This window comes from Ciconia boyciana, chromosome 3 (genome assembly GCF_034638445.1).
Source record: "Ciconia boyciana chromosome 3, ASM3463844v1, whole genome shotgun sequence".
Classification (NCBI taxonomy): Eukaryota; Metazoa; Chordata; class Aves; order Ciconiiformes; family Ciconiidae; genus Ciconia; species Ciconia boyciana.
In genome coordinates, this window is record NC_132936.1 from 74,970,699 (window position 1) to 74,990,492 (window position 19,794).

Consider the following 19,794-nt stretch of genomic DNA (forward strand, 5'->3'; position numbering starts at 1 on the left):
CCCACTGAGGGCGAACAGAGTTTTCCCCGCCCCCTTGCCCAGGGGGCAACGTTTGCGCCTGCGCCGCTCTTCGCCGTCACGCTGCTTTTTCCGCTGGCGTGGGGGGCGGGGAGAGCTGTCACCTTCTTCAGATCCCATTGGTCGCCGGCCGGGCCAGGGCGGGTGCGCGCGCATCCCCGTGCCCGCCCCCCTCCCCCCCACGGGAGGTCCTTCCGACTTTGCCAGCGGCGCAGGGGTTGCGAGCCCCCCCCCCCTCCCCCCGCCCCAACCAGCCCCCGCGTTACCGCTGCGGAGCCGCGGCCGCTCGGGCAGGCGCAGCAGCGTTACCCCTTCGGTACGTTGGTGGCGGTTGGCCCTGCTTCCCCCTTCCCGTCCCCCGCGCGGCTCCGGGGGCCGCAGCGGGGGGCCGCACCCCACCCCGGGCTCGGGAGGGCGATGGCCGGCCGCTCTGTCTGCCTGCGCGCCTAGCGACCTCCTGGCCGTAGCGCGGCGGGGCGGCCTTGCCGCGGCCGGCTGCGGGGTGGCGGTACGGCCGCGGCGGGGCTGGGCGGCCCGGGGGCCTGTGCGAGTGTCCCTGGGGAGCGGTAGGTGCCCCGGGCCGGCTGCTCGTTTCTCGCCTGGCCTCACGGGCCGCGTGGTAACCGCGGGGGTGGCGGCGGTGGGCAGGCTAACCGCAGCCTCTTCGACCTCTCCGGTAGCAGGTGTCGCGGGGGGTAAAATACGGGTTGCTGAGGAGTACGCTCCTCCGCTGCTGGCGTCTCCTTTCCGGCTTCCAAGTAACTTTCCTCGTTAGGGACGGCGAGAGCTGCCCGCGTCCTGGCGACGGGGCGGGAGGGCAGCGGCAGCGGGGGGTCACAGCGGCGGGCTGCGCGGTGTGGCGGTTGTGCGCGGCGTTACGCGGGCCCCGGGGGTAGCGCTGGCGTCGGCGCTGCGTTACCTCTCCACACCGCCACAGGTCACTTCACGTCCTTCTGCGTGCAGGTTTGTTGGTTCACGTTGTAGACGCGGTCGTCTCCCGGCCGTGGGAGTTTTAACAGATGTACTCCGAAATGTACAGATGTACTTAAACAGATGTACTCCGAAAGAGCAGTTCTCTTTAGTTTATACATCAGTGTGTGACGCTGAAGTTGGTGTGTACATGCAGAACTGGTGATGCAGGAACCCTTTGGTTTAAGTTCGGTGTTAGGATATGTGTGCTCGCTGTTGGGGTTTGCTTCGTTTGCTGTCAGCAGCACTGTGTGATGAGTGTTATTTTGAAAAACTCGCATGTTTCCTTTCCTTAATTCTGTTGTGTTTGAAATTCAAACACAGTAAGACTTGTATATTCCTGAATGTTTCTTTTGACTTTCATGAATTATAAAATTTAGGGTTGGTTTGGTTTTTTTCATAAGCCCCTTTTAAAATTATTCAGAATTCTAGGAATCCTGTCCTGTTCCAGCATAAACCCCGTTACCATTAGGATGTGGGATGCTGGATGTAGTAGCTTAGAATATTTGCCTCTCATCTTCTTACATTTCTTTAAAACTTGTATGCAGAAGCTGAATTGACATGGATATCTCAATATTTTCCTGTCTTTGCTGGCAAAGACAATGCTGTAATATGAGGTCGTAAATCTACTGCTGTGTTCAGACTCCTCATAAAAACTATTTTTTTAAAAAAAAGGTTACTACTTGTTTGAGTATTTAAGTATGAGCGTGTAGTTTTGAGTATGTAGTTATTAGTTTCCCAGATAGGTCTAATATTCTGCAATCTGCTGCTTCATGTGTATTGTTTAGCACGTGTACTTTATTTTCTAGTATTTTATCCACAAAATCTGCTCGCTGCCCAGATTCAGTCAGGGAGTTGGGCGTGTATCTTGACTTAGCTTTGCAGTTAGTCAAAATCAGTAAGACTATGCATTTAGTTTGCTGATTAGTCCCACTGAAATGCACAATAGAATAAGTAAGGGCTCCTCTGCAAGCAATTTGTATATCCAGGTCCCAGGATGCATGGTTTCCTGGGAAAATAAAGTATTCAATACTAGTAGGAAGATCGTTAGGGACTTCTAAGGACAGAACTTGATAGTTTAGGCTCTAAACCTTATTTTATGTCATGGCAGCTTCAGACTAGCCCTGTGTCAAGTTTGCTTAAATTTTCATCTCAATGTAGGCTTTGAAAGGAAGGAAGAATTTTTGTGTGTGTATTTTTCCCACACCCGCCCCCGAATCTCCTGTACCTCCTGCACTTTTGTTTGTGGAGCTTCTTTTGCTGTCTTCCTCCACCCACGTCTTTGAGGGATTCCACTGCTTCTCATTTTATATCTGTCCCACAAGATTCTGAGTAACAGCTGTGAAATGTAGCATTCTTGTTGATCTCTGTAGCTGTCTGGAAAAATGGTAAGATACAGTAGAAGGCAAATGCTTAATGTCCAGCTTTGTGTGATGGCGCAGGGATGGGAGAGAGTCTGTAGAACTAAGTCTCTCGAACAGTTAGATTTGTTAGTGCATATGTCTGTGTCCAAACCTTTTGCAAGTTTAGCAGCTACTGCACAGTGAAGTTTCATTGTGGGTATTTGATTTTGTAATACTTATTGCTGACTAATTTACTTCATCTCACAGAGACTGAAAATACTGTTGAGAAAACGACAAAATGAGTGGTCGTCGAAAACGTGCACCTCCATCAAAAATAGATGAGGAGAAGAAGAAAAAGCTCTGCTGGAATATGCATGAAGACCGGAGAAATGAGATGATAACATTAGATGATGAAATTACTAATGAGGACCATGTTCCAGGTCCAAGCACTTCTTCTACATCCTTCATTGTTATAAATGATGATAGCACTGATGAAGATCTCATTCAAAAAGAAGGCAGTGGCTCAAAATCTGTTAAATTTTTGACAGTTAATGATGAAGACGACTCTTACACCATCTTGACTCCTGTGGCAGTACAGCTAAATATTATGGTCTTGCCATACCGTGCAGATGGGTCCTGGAAAGCTTTGTTGGGAGAATTTGCTCTTCATCTTCCTTCTGAGCAAATTCTAACTGATGAATTCCATGAAAGGAGCTTTACTTTGATGAGAGGAGACTCTGATGATCAGCTGCAGGTCTGTGTTCATGAAAGAAGTGAAGATGAGTACAGTAATGAAACAAAAGAATACCTGGGTGCTTATGAACAACGTATTTTGGTGGAACCAACTTTAGGTGGTGAAATATTGGAAGGCTTGAGATGGTTGCAAAAGAAAAAGATAATTGGACTTTATCAAAGACCTGGAGAGGCTCAAACTTTAAAGGTATGTGCTCATATATTTGTTTTGCATTTTTAAAGTTCTTTTTTGTTTGAAATATAAAATAAAAACCTCTGAAAAACCAAGTCTGGCAGCTACTATGTATTTTTATAATGTGATGAAAATATATCATTTAGACCTGCTTATGTAAATGTTTTCAGTGTGTTTTTTCCTAAAAATTTCTTTTTTACTGTTGCACCGTTAGTAATGCATTACCCACAGGAATCACAGAAGCTTTTAGTTGCAATGTACTATATCCTCTATATGGTGACTTTAGTAGGCTTATTGTATCTGTCTACATCTGCTAATTTTCAAAGCACTGTTGTTATTTTCGTACTGTACTGTTTATAATAGTCTTGTCATTCTAACAGTTAATTAAATGATTAACTGTATAACCATTTCACAGGTTGGAATTTACCTTCTGGAAGCTGGGCTGAGTAAACCAGAGTTTCTCAGTGATGGAGGTGGAAGACCCAAAAAAGCTAATCATCTGATTCAAAAACTCATGGAAAAGTTCTATAGTTTTTTAATTCCAGGTAATTCAGTTGAATGTTGATGAATAATTTTTGTTATTAAAGTGTGTCTTTGTTTAGTATCTTTAAATGTAAGGTAAAATAGTAAGTTATTCCTGCCATCTAGAGCAACTTTATTTTCAAGGTAATATTATTAGGTAATTCTCTCCATATTATTATCTGAAAATTAATCATATGCTAATTAGTTTATGGTCAAATTACAGGTGATAATATTCCTTCTCTACAGATAAGGCACTGAGGCACATAGAACTTTGAGCCCTTACCATTTTGGGAGTAAATACAATTTTCACTGATCCGTGTGTGTTATTTGAACAGATCTACAGTAGCTTGCCTGAGTTACACAGGAGCTGTTTAAAAGAACCAGGAATTAAATTTGGAAAGCTTTTGTTCCTAGTTTGGTGCCTGACACACAACTGTAGCAACAGAATTTCTGTTTGGTTTATATTGTAAAACAGTTATAACGTAAACTACCACAAAATGCACCTTTACGACAGTTTTAAGAATACACTGTCCCAAATTTACAAATATGGGCCTTGTCATCATTTTGGAATTGAAGATATGTTTGCCAGATTATACTGAGTAGTGATACAGATTTTTAGGGTGATCAATGACCAGTTTATGGTGTGGGGGCTTAGGAAACCCTTAAAAAAACCAACAACCTTGGTCTTGTTCCTGAGTGTAGGGTGGATTCAAAATGTTAGTTGAAGACTGACTCAATAACAGTGACCATAATACACGGAGTTTCAGTGGTTTTGCAGAAGCAACAGAAGCCTAGCACCCCCCATATAATTGTACTTAATTTCAAGACGCAGAATTGTGAAAAAAATTAGGCAACTTGCTAAAAGGAAGAGTTAGCAGAACAAAATCTGTACATCTATGCCTGCTGCAAAGAACAAATGTGCAACTGTCAGAGAAGACTTGAGATATTCAAGAGAAGGGCCAGTGTAACTATGTATGTGGGGAAGGGAAGATACTGCACATAAGAAGTCATCCTTCAAAAAACTGAAGTAATTTGACTGAAGCAAATTTGTCAGTTTAGGTTTAAAAGCACAATAAAGCAGATCCAAAAAGAAGTCTGAAGAATAAGTAGTTTAAGGTATAGAAATGAATAGTAATGTTTTTAAATGCATTGGGAGAAATACGTTATCATAAATGCAGTAGAAGCAGACTATCTGCCAGAGAATTCATAGACTGGAGATGAGTAAGGCATATGAAAGAGTGCTCAAATAAAGTAATGCTATAGCAGGAAGCGCAGTTTTCTTCTCTGCATTCCTTCTCTTTGTGGAAGAGTTGGGGAAAGAGGTTGTTTATGGACAAAATGAACAGTGACCTATTTTGAGATTCAGAATAATTTTCTGCTGGAATTTGGGCATTTGTCCTCAGTACACTAAAGGATAAATTTTTATGGACTACATGGTTGAGTGTAGCTTACAGGTGAAGAGGCCATATAGCTTCTGAAAGGGAAGACATGCCCCTCAAAGTTACTGGAGCAAGAATGTGGACCTGAGTGATTGGGTTGTTATGCCTTAACTTACCTTTCCAGAAGCCATGCAACCAGCTCAGGTTCATAAAGGAGCTGTGCTGCCAACTGGTAAATTTTCTGAGTGTTTTTCAGCATGTACATTTTGATGTGGCATAAAATAATAATAATAGAGTCTTGATTCTATGCCAATGAATACCATGTAAATGTCTAAGTAAAATAGAGGGTGCAGAGAACAAAAATAAACGTTTGTTAATGTGTATGAAGATCACCAGTCAAGTCTTACAAAGGCATGTGCAGCTTAATGTGTTCCTAATGCTTTGAGAAATACAGTGATTAGTGAGACGGTATCATCAACAAACTTTAAATGTATTATTCAGCATAACAGAGATGAAGAACAACTGAAAGCTTGCAAGCAGACTAGGCAATGGAGATTCAGTATAAATTCAGTATAGATAAATATAAAGCGATGCAGAAGAAAAAAGTCCTTACTTCACATTAGAAAAAAATAATGGCCTCTCTGCTAACTGTTGCAACTAGGGTTGTAGTTCATTGGGTAGGTGTATAGCTCAGTAAATGCATCAACTTAGGGTTCAGTGTCAGTCAAACCCAATCAGAGGTAAAGAATTGTCCTGAAAGTATTAGAGAACAAAACGGGATCGTTAAACAGCTGTATAAGTTCATAGGGTGCATTATGCTATGCTCCAACTTGAGAAATAAAGCATGTCACAGAAATGGAAAAGATTTGGGAGGGAAGACCCCAGGCAGCTACAGACTGTGAAACCAGTTACATTTTCTAACAGTTTTTAAGCACGTACTTTTTGATGTAGCATAAAATAATATAGCCTTGATTCAATGCCGATGAATGCATTCCTCTTAAGAAGCATAAATTGATTTCCATTTCTAACAACTTAGTCTGTGTTTGAATTTCACCTGTTTTTAAACAGAATTAATTGAACTTTTTGTAAAACTGCATGTATGTATTTTAACACTTGTCAATATCCATCTAAAATGAACTGTACGCAACAACATTCCAAGATGAGGTTTCTTGTTCTCCCCATTGATGAGCAAATTCTTGTGTTGATAGAGTTGCGCACAAGGATTTACAGAAATAAGGGGTATGACCTCTCTATCGCTACATTTAATTTTTATATATTTGTTTTCCTCAATGTACTCATCCTGTTAATGTCCTTCTAGATGGTTTTGAGACTTTGTGGCAGGAATTCCATCTCAAGTTGTGGCAAGCATCGAATAGATGCATTAATGAATCTGCAAAAGAGTGACAGAATATTTGATATGCAGAAGCTTCATGAGTTTTGAACATTAATTGTTGAGTTAACCACTTTTTTGAGAAATTTGTTTACAGAAATTTCTTTTATTTGCTTTAATAAATAGCTGGTTTTATAATAGCTTGTATCCTGTATCTGCTGTGTAATATTACATGTCGCTTTCGTGTTGCTTCAGTGAACAACAGTGAATATCACGTGTTGCTTCAGTGAACGCACAGGCATAGATCCAGCTAGCTGCTTTCTTAATATGAAAAAACCCATAGTCTTTATAATTAAAGTTTTCAAAACAAACAAACAAAAGACTAAAATGTCTGTTTAATTGCTATTTGTTCTAGTAAATGGTAAATGTTTCGGAGCTTGTTTTCCCATAGTGTCATGGAACTATAGTATCACATACAGTAGCATGGCAATAGCATATACCATTTTCCTTCAGTTTTCTTAAGAAGAAAAAATTCTTTGTACAAATGAGATTTTTTTGGTCTTTGTATGGCATTTTTTAATACCAAATGTGAAGCAATGAGTTTTCCATTAATCTAGAATACAGGGGGAAAATATTACATTTTCATTGATGTAGATATTCTTATACAGCAATCTGGAAACTGCCCTACAGATAAAACTGAAAGATCCTACTGCAGATGCAATAGCAGAACTATAGTTCAGTCATTGAAGGAATTAAGTAGAATACTTGATTATGAAACATATCAGAGAAAGTGAATTTTTAGATAGTACAATACCATCTGTTTCTCAAAGGTAGAAAATACTAAAGTGAAAGCTACGTAACTGAATTACATTTTGAAATGGTTGAAAGCATAATTAAATATTCACTGTTTACCTCTCTCTCAGTTACTTATTAAACTTCCTTAGCATTCTTTTAAAAATCCCTGTGGTACATAGAACCATTTAATAAGGAAAAAAAAAAATCTTTGAGAGAATGAACAAAACAAGGAAGTTATAGACAAAACTTAGGCAATTGTATGAAAAAACATTTTACTTCAAATTATATTGTAGTCTTTGCTCCCCTGTAAAGTTCTGGATAACCTTTGTTTATATAGAAGTCTATTTATTATGCTCTGAAATGTGAGATTTGAAAACTGTTATTTTAGCGAGTATGATGATAGGTGTCATTATAGATCAACTTCATTGATCAAAGTTATACTCTGCAATCACTCTAATTTCTCTGTTCTTTCCATGAAGTGAGGAATGTGTGTGAGAGGATCCCTTGGCATGCTTTCTGTAGTATATAAAGCTGCATGCTCTGCTTGGTGCTTTTCGTTTGGCTGAAACATTAATAACCCCGCATGTGCACCCTGGTGGCCTTCTTTACCTTACAAGTCTTTATGTATACGGTTTCCTTGAAAGTATAAAAACTTAACGTCTTTCAGAATTCTCTCTTCCCTTGTGAAGCACTGGAATTGTTCCATTGACTTAAAAGGATTAGGGGAGGGCACTTGATGGCTGCCATACATAGGCACATAATTTCCTGCTGTTTGTTTTGGAAACCATTCTTCACCTTCACCATTCATTTGAATGAAAAAAAGCTTTTGCTTTCCATGAAAGAGAGTCCTAATAGCAGCCCCCAAACCTTATTTTAAGATTACGATCTCTGGTGTTTGTGCCAGGTATACCTCTGTTAGCGTGAGGCATCGTAATTATAATTTGATTTAATTGTGCCTGCCATTAGCTGTTTTCGCTTTGTATCAGTATATTATACTTTTAAATATACCCTAAGGTCACTTTGTGCTGAAAATGCTGGCCTTGACTTGCTTCTAAAATTTATTTATTTATTTAAATTCTGCAAGGTGGCTTTATATCCAATACTAGCTAGGGTTAGTATCTTTCTTTGAACTGTAGACTTGTACAGCTGTTTTATTGGTACCAAAGTTTTTAATTTGAGACCTAAAACTGTTAAAACTTGTCCTCTAAGTCTTTTGTTCCCTCATCTTATGTCAGTTTCCTAAAATGCTGACCCTTGAATTTTTCATGAATTTTTGTTCTACAGTGTTTCAGTTCTGTGTGTGCCCATATATCCAAATTATGTGAAAAATATGTAAGCACAAGGCCTTCTTTCCTAGTGGGCAGAAAAGAAGGGTAGGCCTTCTGTCCTAGAGGGTATGTACTTCTCTTGAGGTGGGATTTTAATTTCTAAAGTATGCCTTGTCTGAATTTTTGCAATGATCCAGGTGGTGAGAATTTCATGTTGTCTTACTGCTACAATTCTCTTATCCAGATGGATAATTTAAAATTAACATGAAAGCTCACTGAAGAGAATCTCCTGGGTTTTTTTAATATGTTATTTTGTCAAGAAAGGCTTTATTTCATGAAAAATGTACAAATCCTTGACAACCTACCCTGTTTTTCCCCTTTCTGTAAGATCATTGACCCATGTTAACATTTAAATCTGAAATGTGAGTTGTTTGTGGTTCTGTATCAGTTGGAAATATTTAGTGGAAGGTCTTTATTAAATAAATAAAGTCTGGTCATTCTATCCCTAAATTCTAAAGGAAGAGCTTTGCTGAGTATGTATACCTCTGTGATTGCCATAGCATGTTCATCTTAACTTTCAGGAAAGTAGTGCTTATTGTTTCCTGCTGCTAGCTGAGTCAGGTGCAGTCCCGACATGTTAAAAAGATGTTTTGCCTTGCTTGCTTTCATGTGTTAACTAAATATGTTGCAGCAAAATTTACTGAAATGATGACCAAAGTTGATTGATAATGTGTGTCTTGAATTATTTGGTGTATGCAGATGAGCTGGAGGAAGATGAGGAAGAATCTGACACGGAACTAGAGCGACAAAATATTGAAGAGCTTTATGACTTTGTAAGGCACACCCATCAGCAGGATATCCAGTTACTGAGAGAGGATGTGCAGCATCCTGCATTAATTCCTATTCTGAGGCCATACCAAAGTGAGGCTGTGAACTGGATGCTTCACCGAGAGAACCTCACAAGCACTCCAAACAGTGGCAAGTATATGGGTCTGGAAAACTTGCCTAATTGAGGAAAGTGACATTGTATTGTCAGCAGTAATGTTTTCTTGCTGTTTGATTAGAATCTTTGTTAATTATTTCATTACTGTTTTTATAAAAGCTGTTGTTTGCGTAGTACACTAGATGATAAACTAAACTTTGCTGAACAGCAGTTTGTGTAGCTTGTTGGTCATGAAGCACTGTGGAGGTAGATGTCTGCTTTTGTCTCTAAATGTCACAATAAGGCTGAGCAATTCTAAGCAGTGCGCTGTTTATAGAGAAACCTCATAATAGTAACATGAACTCTTTCTCCATAGAAAACACACTGCACTTTTTATGGCGGGAGGTCATCACTCTGGATGGAGTAAAAATCTACTATAATCCATTTACTGGCTGGTATGTTTCTATAGTTATCTCTTTCTGAGAACACCTCAAGGCTGTACTTTGTGAAAACCTTATTGGCAGCTTTTACCTGGAGGATACAAGATAATCCATAACTGTCATTTTTCAGTTAGCCACTAAAGAATTAGAACAGTGATATCTTTAATTTGAAAAAAAAAAAAAAAAAAGGCAAACTGGAGTATATAATACACAAGTAAATATGTAAATCTCAAGTTGAAGACATACTTCTTAAAGCTTTTTTTTTTTAATTTCAGTGCAAATTTGTGGTTTTAAGATTAACATTTTTTAAAAATTAGAGCATTGGAGGCTTTGACCTTCTGGTCCAATGTTTTTAAAATCTAAAGGAAGGCAGTATAATGCTTTTTATTAATGCTGGATATTGCATTACTAATTCTGTTTCACTTTTCTCATTAATTTGGTTAGAATAGAACCTTTGGATTGCTAATTTGCTTTTTATTTTTTCCCCTGTATAACTTTAAGATCTTTAACACATGTGAATAGAAATATATTTCAATTTTCTGGAGACTAATGTTATGATATGCTAAGATTAGCAAGGCAAAGCCTGTTAGGAGGGGAAAAAATCCAAAAACTTCTGGCATACATATTTGTCTTGGTCAGGTTTGTATACCCACAAAGCTTGCTAGCTTTTGTCAATCTCAGCTTATCTAATAAAAGAGATTGCCTCACCTTACAAACTTTGCCTTGCTGAAGCTATGCTGTGTGTGTCCCTGAACATGTGATTCTCTCTCACACCATTCTATAGTTATGACTTTCATTTGGGAATGTATTTGAATTTTAGTATTATCCGTGAATATCCGAATGCTGGACCCCAGTGGCCTGGAGGTATTTTGGCAGATGAGATGGGTCTTGGAAAAACAGTAGAAGTGTTGGCTCTTATTCTGACTCATACCCGACCAGACATTAAACAAGATGATCTGATATTACCTGAGGTAAGAAAACCAGGATAAGATTTAGTATGAAGAAAATACTTTTCCAAATTAATGGAAATGCACTTCTCTTGAGTTCATTGCTTTCTGTTTTATAGAAGTTCGGATTTAAAGCTGGATTAAAGTACAGTGAAAGGTTTTGCTTTGTAGGATGTGATGGTGGCATAAATAGTGGAATGGTTTGCATGAGAAGCAATTGATAGTTTGCCATTGTTGAAGGGTGTTAGCAGGCAACTGCGCTGTTAGTAGGCTGTTGGTAGTTTATACATGCCCCAGAAGTGTATAAATATGTAATTTAGTCTACTGTGTTGGAAATCATTCTCCCCTTCACTTCATTGTATTGATGAGTATCAAACATCCATTAGACACACATTCTATGCTAAAATAGGGGCAATTTAAACTCGGTGAATAAAGATTTCTGCTCCCCCTGTTTTTCATGTAATAAATCGGCTTATTTAGCAACAGTTTTCCATCTTTTCACTTTCCTCATCATGCATCCTGTGAAAACTTAGCACATTCACTAAAACCAAAAATTCTCTCTGAAGGGAGAGAACCTTTATCCTTAAGTAAATTCTTACCACTTCTGTGGGTTCCATCCTTTTGAATTCATGGCAGCCAGTTTCATTGTACATCTGTTCATAATGATCTCCTGCCTGCTTGTAATTTTGTCAGTTAAAAAGACCCAGTTCTCAAAGAGAGAGTAAGATTCTTCTTAAATGTATCAGAGGGTCAGCACTGAGGAGTGTGAAGAGGGGAGTATTAGCACTAAAGCATCTGGACATCAACTGGCAACAATAGCTAGTGACCATAGCTTTTGGAGAGCAGGAGTTATGAAACAGTTTCATGATATGAGTAGTTGGGACAGATATCTTAGCTAATATTTTGGGATCTTTATGAACAGAATTATATGACAGTGCCTTTTAACCCCAGGCAATATTCCACTCATCCAGAAGGCCCCTTGTCATCTGTATTTTTCTTGTCTTCAAATATAAAATGTCTTTCTTTGTCCTGAAAAAAAAACCAAAACAAAACAAAAGTGCTGTATTCCAGCAAAGACTTTCTGGATGACTCCTGGCTTGTGTAAGCCAATGTCAGAGTTACTCCAAGTATTTCAACTCACTGTAGGGCTCAGACAGTGTCTGGAGTTTCGTTGCAGTTACTGTTTAAGAACTCTACAAAGCAACCAATTGGACAGGGCAGAGTGAAGTGTCAATGAATACAGCTATAAAACAGTTAATCATAGAAATATTGGCACTGCATTTGTTCCAGCTTTGGGATCCTTTTTTATATCCCAGTTCTTGAGTATACATCTCCTTGAATTAAATCACTATTACTGAATCACTAATAATAGAGTAAATTGGGGGGGGGGGGTCCCCCCAAAAAGAGAAACTTACTTGTTATACAGCTAACTAGGACTTTTCAATCTATATTGTTTACCTCCTTCTGTGTTTCTAGCTATATATTAAATACATATTTTCCTTCCCCCATCAGTAACCTAGATCACTTACAGCTATAGATTCCTGCAACTTAATTCCGAAGTAGTGGAGGATCCAAGCAGCTTGCAGGGCTGCTTTTTCTGTTCTCAGTGTAGGGTGCTGAACACCATTTGCTGAGAAACTGAACTGAATGGTGTATCACTCTTTACACTAAAAATGAGCTATCTGAGCAAATTAGTCAGAACAGAGCACACATCATGCTTGTTTTCAAATGTGAAAAGATTAATGAAGTTCAGAATTACTGTGAAGAGACATGAGCTAATTATTTAATGTTTCCATTAGGGTAAGCTCGTGAACTTCTTTGTTCCACCTCAACCTTTAGAAGGAAATAAAAAGAAAAAACCAAAGGAAATGGAACTTAAATTGAAGGAAAAAATACAATATCCCAGTAAGTATTTCTGATGACTTTTAAAATACATCTTGCTTTTGTCCTAAGTCTTGTATTGGTCACTGACTGTGAGTTCAAGGCTACTCTTCACTTCTGCAGAATGAAATGATTCTTCTGCTGAGCACTGTGATGTAGGATTGCATGCTACAAACAAGCGATACACAGTTAAAAGTAAGGTTAACAACTCAGATCTCTGTGCTACAGAGCTCCCTGTAACTAAAGGTCATTGTAAGAGAGTTTATGCATTTAACTGAAATACACTGTCTTTTTATAAGCTTCAGTAAGGAAATTGAGTGACTTATTTCTATTGCTATTCACTATTGTCTTAAAATCACTAAAAAACAGCGATTTGTAGGGCTACCTCAAGTAAAGCGTTGACAAAACTGCTGCCTGTCTTTGTTTTGCATTTTTTAGATGAACATGGTGTTCAGAGTTCCCTTAATATGCATCTTCCGAGGTAACTTTCATTTTATCTGAGCTGTAAGTTTTTTTGCTTTGATTCTACATATAGGTTTACGAGTGATGATATTAGCAGCTGTAAAGGAAATGAATGTGAAGAAAGGAGCATCCATTATTGCAATATTTAAGTACATCAGTGCTATATATAGGTATGACATACAGAGAAACAGACGGCTTCTCAAAAGAACTTTAGAAAAACTAATTGCAGAACAAGTAGTAGAGCAAGTCAAAGGACATGGTCTGGCTGGGTCTTTCAAGCTGGGAAAGAATTACAAGGAACAGAAGAGGCGAGAAAGAACCAAAGAGCAGGTAAAACATGCTGCCGTACTTCAAAGAATGTTGCAAAGACAGATCTTATTTCTACCAATTGCATGCTACTCTCAGCTGTGTTGTCTGTGTGCACTAGTTCAGTGACACTGGCTTATTGATAAAAATGAAAACTGCAGCATTTGCTTTGACATTCATGAACAGAGAAGCAGAAATCATAAGTAGATCAAATTTGGGGCTAAAATATTAACTACATCTGTCATAAATCTTTTAAAATAGTGCTGCGGGGGCTGGCAGATGTATTGTTCTTACTGTGAAGTTGTCTTTTAAACACTGGTAAAAATCAACTAAATCCTCAAACTGGAAATTGATATAAAATCTTAATATCTATGTCTTGATGTGTTTATACATTAAAAAAAAAAAGGTGAGGAGAAAAGTCTGACATTCTTGATTAATTTTACTTTGTAGGTAGCAAGGACTTCAGAAAGCATTCAGAAGAAGCAGTTGATTGATGCTAAAACTCAAATCAAAGAATCGAGAAATAGTGATGTCACTTCTGAAAATGTCCTTAAAACCCCTTTACAGGTGGATATCACCATGGAAGAACATGATTATTGTACAACTAGCAAAAATAACAGGAAATCTGAAGCAGATCATGAGAACTCTGTAAAAGAGAATAATGTTCAGCAGGAAGCTGTGGTCCCAAAGTCTCCTGATTTGCATGGCAGCCTTGTCTCCAGTGACATTAGCAGTGATCCCAATTTTGATGTTTCTAAAACTACAGCTGATGTCCATCAGGAAACCCCAAAGGACCAGTCCTCACATTCCCAAGAACATGCTGGCAGTAGCGTACAACATACTGGTTCTGTATTTCCCTTTAATACCTCTGAATATCGTTTTGAATGCATCTGTGGTGAGCTTGGATTGGCTGACTATAAAGCTCGTGTGCAGTGCCTGAAATGTTACTTATGGCAGCATGCAGAATGTGTAAACTACAAAGAGGAAAACCTGAAGATCAAGCCATTCTACTGTCCCCATTGCCTTGTGGCAATGAAACCAGTTTCCACAGGAGCAACTCTGATAATTTCTCCAAGTTCTATTTGTCATCAGTGGGTAGATGAGATCAACAGGCATGTAAGATCATCTTCTCTTCGAGTTCTGGTAAGATTATATAGCTTCATATCTGGAGAGTTATTTTATCAAGGCTTGGGCCTTCCTGACTAACACTCTGTATCACAGTTTAGAGGTTTCTTTGTCCTCTGTGTCAGAATTCTGCATTTCTTGCTATAAGACCTATGCTTTGGCATCATGCGGTGCATTGGTGTCCTGGAAAGACTGCCTTTAGTTCTTCATTTTTTCCTTATTAGTTGGTCACTGGGAGATGATATGGTGGACTAGATATCTTTATCAAATGGAAGCAAATTTTGAGCAGTTGCAACAATAGGTGATTTCTGAGAGGGAAGGCTGTTTGTATTTGGTTTGGTTTTTGGGGGTTTTTTTTGTGAAAGATTACCAAGGAACTTAGAAAGGCTTAACTATAGGTGTTTTGGCAGTGTCGTCTCACTGTACATTTGCACCCAAGCAGCTCTCTGACAGTTGCTTCTCATTTCATTCTAGATAAAAACAAATGTTTCACTAGGTAAAGAGTGTCATTTTGAATTTCTCATTCTCAGGCTTTACAAAAGAAGTCTTGGGCCTTGGTGTTTACTGAGATAACACCATTACAACTTGGCCATTGTCTCTATAACATCTGCCATATTTGTTAGGATGTTGCTTATCTGGAGACCATGTATTGTCCTTTTACTTGATTTCTAATAGCCCTATCACTAAAATAAACCTAATTATACATACAGTAACTATGGCTATACAGGATTTTTTTTATAGAGTTATCACAGTATTCAAGGGTAGCCATTGTCTTTTATTAATGACATAGTCAAGTTTTGTCCTTTATGTTTTTAGTAGGCAAGAACCTTTGTAATGATAAAGTGCTTTGAGAACCATAGATTCCTTATTTTGTATAAAATAACAGTAGTAGTAGATTGATAAAGAGAGAAAGCTTTGTATTCAGGGATATATCTGATACCTTCAGCTATCCTGCATAGATGCCCAATGTATAAATGAATTCTAGGCCTCCAGTAAGCCATTTGTGTGAGCAGTCTAATAAGCTTTAGTGCAGCAACTAACTAATGTGTGAAACTTGCACAGTTTTCATAGGACCCAGTCCAAGTTTTATACCAGTTTTGATGAAAACTGTCAGAAATAGATTTACATGGTAACAGTAAAATAGCTTAAATACTGAATGTCAGTACTTTAAGCTGTGTGACACCTTCCATTCTAAGACACTGTTTTCATTTTCTTTTAACTGCCAACTGTAAGTCATCCACACTTGCTTTCAGTGTTGCTTCAAACTGAAAATTTGTTGTTTTTTTTCTGTAAAGTTAAAATGAAAATAGTGCAGATGTTTCCAAGAACCAGTTTCCCATGTTAACAGGTTTTGCATTGCATGTGAAGAGTTTTTTTTTTTATTCTTCCAACTGCTTACAACCCATGGGAAATTCTATTGGGTTTATGTAATAGAACAAGAAATTAAAATTTATCAGTAGGTCTTGCTTTGTGGCAGGTTGTCTTTTCCTGCTGCTGTGAAAACAACCAAAACTTGGCCAAGTTATAAACCTCCAGAAAATGTGTTTGTAAATACTTGAAAGAGACCATTAGACTTCAACAGCTATTTTTTCTTCTTAATGGTTGCTTCAGTGAGCATGTTCTTTTTTTTTTTTCTTTTTTCCTTTTTAACCCCTCCCCTTCTCTCTCTTTCATTCATGTATGTTGACCTGGTCGCACATGCTCTGTTGTCACACTCTGAGGCTGAACAGAAATTTTCTGCAAGTGTTTCTTGCAGTTGACAGAAACACTGTTGCCATATGCACAAATGTAGAGGAAGATTATTACCGGAAGAAAAAGTACAGTTAACAGTGAAATTAACAGTGAAATCATGTGCTGATCATCAAGGGGTAAAGAGGGGGGAATCAAATAAGGTTTTATAGGGTCACCTTAATTTTGGTATTTTTAACTATTAATTGCGTGAATTAAGAGAACATTAAAGTTTGTGACACTACAAGGGACTGAAAGACGGTGTGATTTTCTTAAATGGTAAAAGTGTTTGTAGGTAGTTGCAGATAAACACTAACAAAGATGGTCCATTCTTATATAATAAATCATGAACTCGCAGAATGAGAGAGGAATAGAAAGATGCTAGCTATTTGAAGATGAGACTAGAATATAGATTATTTCTAAAAAAGATAGGGATATTTCTGTATCTGTCAGAACAAAGCCTTATCTATTTTAATATTGTGATTTATATACAGATCTAGATGAGTAGTAAGAAGTAGCTGATGATAAAATTCTTAAAGTAAGCAATGGATGCCTGTAATTTTGAAGGAGGTTCCTGAAGTAAATTGGGAGGAAGAGAAAAAGTTTGTTTGAGAAGGAAAAAAAGGCAATTGATATATAGCTCTGGTAATAATTGTTCTTAGTAGCTAAAAATCCTGGAGATGAGAAAACACACCTATTCTAAAAATAGATTTTGATTGTGTACTGTACCACACATTATTTGAAATTTTAACATATTTTGGTATCGTAAGTATATTTGGACTCAATATGTGCTGTATTTATTTTCTTTAGATATGGAACACTACCATGGGGAAGCATATAGTAAAATGTTTGGTTTAGCTTAATTTTTTTATTTAAACTGCAGTATGTTTCTGAAAGGATTATGCTTAAAATGATAAGGGAGATAAGAAAAATAATTCTGATATTAGAACAAATGTCAATATGAAAGGTTTATAATAATATTCTGTTGGGGCACAGGGGTTGTTTCTTACTAGGGTATTCTTTCTATCTCATGAGTCTCTGTAGAAATCCTTTTTGTAGATAAAACATCACCCAGAGTATCATTTCTGTTTTTTAAATATTTCACTGCATACTTCTGTGTTTGCCTAATCATCCATGAAATTTTTGGGGCAATGGGGAGAAAGGTAATAGATCTACAGTAAAGGAGAGGAGAGGACTGGACATGTGACACTGACTTACATAATGTTGCTCCGTACAACATTACTTAATATTGCAAACAACTGTTGCAACAAATAACTGTTGTAGTAAATACTGAAGTCCTCTTTTCTTCAAAGGAGAAAAAAATATTTTGCAAAGATACAAATAATCATACATAAAAATTTTGCATCAATGTCTGTATTGCATTTATTATCTGTGTTACTTGTATAGATTTCCCACCATACTTGTATATGAATACAGGTTTTATGAATGGTTTCATATTATATGAGCAACACTGCTAAAAGCATGCACGTATTAAGCTGTACTGTTATTTTAGCTTTTTTAATTAAAGTGTCTCTTACCTTCATTCTTTGCTATTGTGCTATTGAATAAAAATCTTTGTAGGTGTATCAAGGTGTGAAGAAGCATGGCTTTTTGCAGCCACACATGTTGGCAGAGCAGGAGGTAGTTATCACCACATATGATGTCCTCCGCACTGAACTGAACTATGTAGATATACCTCACAGTAACAGCGAAGATGGACGCCGTTTCAGGAACCAGAAGCGGTACATGGCCATCCCAAGCCCCTTAGTAGCAGTGGAGTGGTGGAGGATCTGCCTTGATGAAGCACAAATGGTTGAATGCACTACTGCAAAGGTATGACATTCCCAGTCATGCATTTATTTAACTTGAAGAGCTTTTGACAAGCTTATCATAAATAATACAATAGACTTCCCTCTCCCCCTCTTAACATTCAGTGCACTCAGGTAATTTGTCCTTGTAGCTTGTTCTTTAGAAGTGAATTTTCTGTTGGAGATATTTACTATTAAATGGTTCTCCTGTTGGAATTTTGGCAGACTGTGAAGTATATCCAGCTCAAAAAATACTTAACATAATCTATACTGACAGTTTAAAGAACTAGGTCATCATGTTGTATATGGTGTTTGATAGTTTCAAGCAAGACACTAGCCTATTCAGTGACATGGTTCAGAGGCATAGATATGTCCTTTGGGTCTAGAAGCTAAAATAGTCAGCAGCCTGTCTGCAAACTCTAGGGCTGCAGTCTGCAGAGGGAGATTATTTTAATTAGTATTTGTCCAGTCTTTTTGCCTACAACAGGAAGACAAAAATGCTGCTTATGTAATGGCTTATGGGCTTTCATTTTTTAATTTTATTTTTTTTTACATTTTCTTTTGCTAACTGTCTTCTGTGAACCCTTAATTGCACTTGATTACTTGGAAGTGGATATGGCTTTTATCAGCTTTCAGTTATCTTCAAAAAAGCTCAATAACTTTATACACATTTTTATAATATATTGTACCAACGCTGCTTATAGGTCTGCTAATCTTACATACTGAAAAGACGTTCAGACTTCTTAAAAATAAGGTCCACGTGTTTTCAGACTGTGTTCCACTCTGTTTTTCCTTTCCTGCCATTGTTCCTATCTTCTTTTGCTAGGCTGCTGAAATGGCACTCCGTTTAAGTGGAATCAATCGCTGGTGTGTCAGTGGCACTCCTGTGCAGCGAGGATTAGAAGGTGAGATTTTATGTAGCAGTGTCATCTGTGGGTTTTCCTTGTGCTGATAACTAGGTAGTGGTTTGAAGCAGCTAAAGTGTCTGCTAGTTTTGCTCTGAATTCATTAGGTACTCTGACTTGGTAAGCCATAAACCTTGAGCATGTAATAAAGCCATCAATAAATGTATCAATATAAAAATTGCAGAGCTGAAATCTTCTTATCTCCCCAAGTTAGATGAACGCTTTGGGGAGCAGAGAAGCTGTATGTCGAACAGCTGACTCAAATCTGTTCTTCAGTTTTCACTTAGCAGAGTGGGTAAATATTAACCCTTCTCTATTGCAGCTAAAGATAGTCTGCTCTGGTTACAGAATTCTTCTAACTGTCAAATACAGCAAGCAAAGCTGTATTTGCTTTTTGCGTAGTCCTGTATGAACTACTGTGAGCATCAACTGCCATGAATATAAATTCTAAAAATCGTACAAAAGCTTTATGAAACTGTCTTAAGTCCTTATGTAAAGACTTAGCGAATTGAGATGTGTGGAGTAGGGAGCTGTATGTTAGCAGGTGTCATTTATCTTGGCTTTTTTGTGAGGTACTCAGTTTCTGTAGACAGGCTTCAGACAGAAATAGAAAAAAAGAAAGGGAACTGAATAACTTCTTTATCTCCCTGTGTTCTTTGATGGATTTAGGAATATGTGGTACACATTGAGGCAATGAGTTTGAAAGTGGATAAATCAGTGT

General features: G+C 38.0%; 1 protein-coding gene across 9 annotated transcripts in view; it reads left to right on the top strand.

Moving 5' to 3' along the window:
* Nucleotides 1-223: 223 nt before the first annotated feature.
* SHPRH (SNF2 histone linker PHD RING helicase) overlaps nucleotides 224-19,794 on the top strand; it is a 59,766-nt gene continuing 40,195 nt past the window's right edge. For 5 of the 9 annotated variants that reach the window (XR_012041540.1, XM_072856169.1, XM_072856173.1 and 2 more), the window contains exons 1-11: nucleotides 224-334; nucleotides 2,598-3,270; nucleotides 3,671-3,800; nucleotides 9,309-9,527; nucleotides 9,848-9,926; nucleotides 10,732-10,882; nucleotides 12,658-12,763; nucleotides 13,275-13,531; nucleotides 13,958-14,650; nucleotides 17,942-18,193; nucleotides 18,995-19,073. Coding sequence is in view for 8 of the 9 variants with exons in the window: in XM_072856169.1 (XP_072712270.1) it covers nucleotides 2,629-3,270; nucleotides 3,671-3,800; nucleotides 9,309-9,527; nucleotides 9,848-9,926; nucleotides 10,732-10,882; nucleotides 12,658-12,763; nucleotides 13,275-13,531; nucleotides 13,958-14,650; nucleotides 17,942-18,193; nucleotides 18,995-19,073 (2,608 nt within the window). In the remaining variant the exon portion in view is untranslated. Of the gene's footprint in view, nucleotides 335-361; nucleotides 585-620; nucleotides 982-2,299; nucleotides 2,376-2,597; nucleotides 3,271-3,670; nucleotides 3,801-9,308; nucleotides 9,528-9,847; nucleotides 9,927-10,731; nucleotides 10,883-12,657; nucleotides 12,764-13,274; nucleotides 13,532-13,957; nucleotides 14,651-17,941; nucleotides 18,194-18,994; nucleotides 19,074-19,794 lie in introns of those variants that run through there. The other 4 variants (XM_072856174.1, XM_072856172.1, XM_072856170.1 and 1 more) reach the window with 4 other exon arrangements.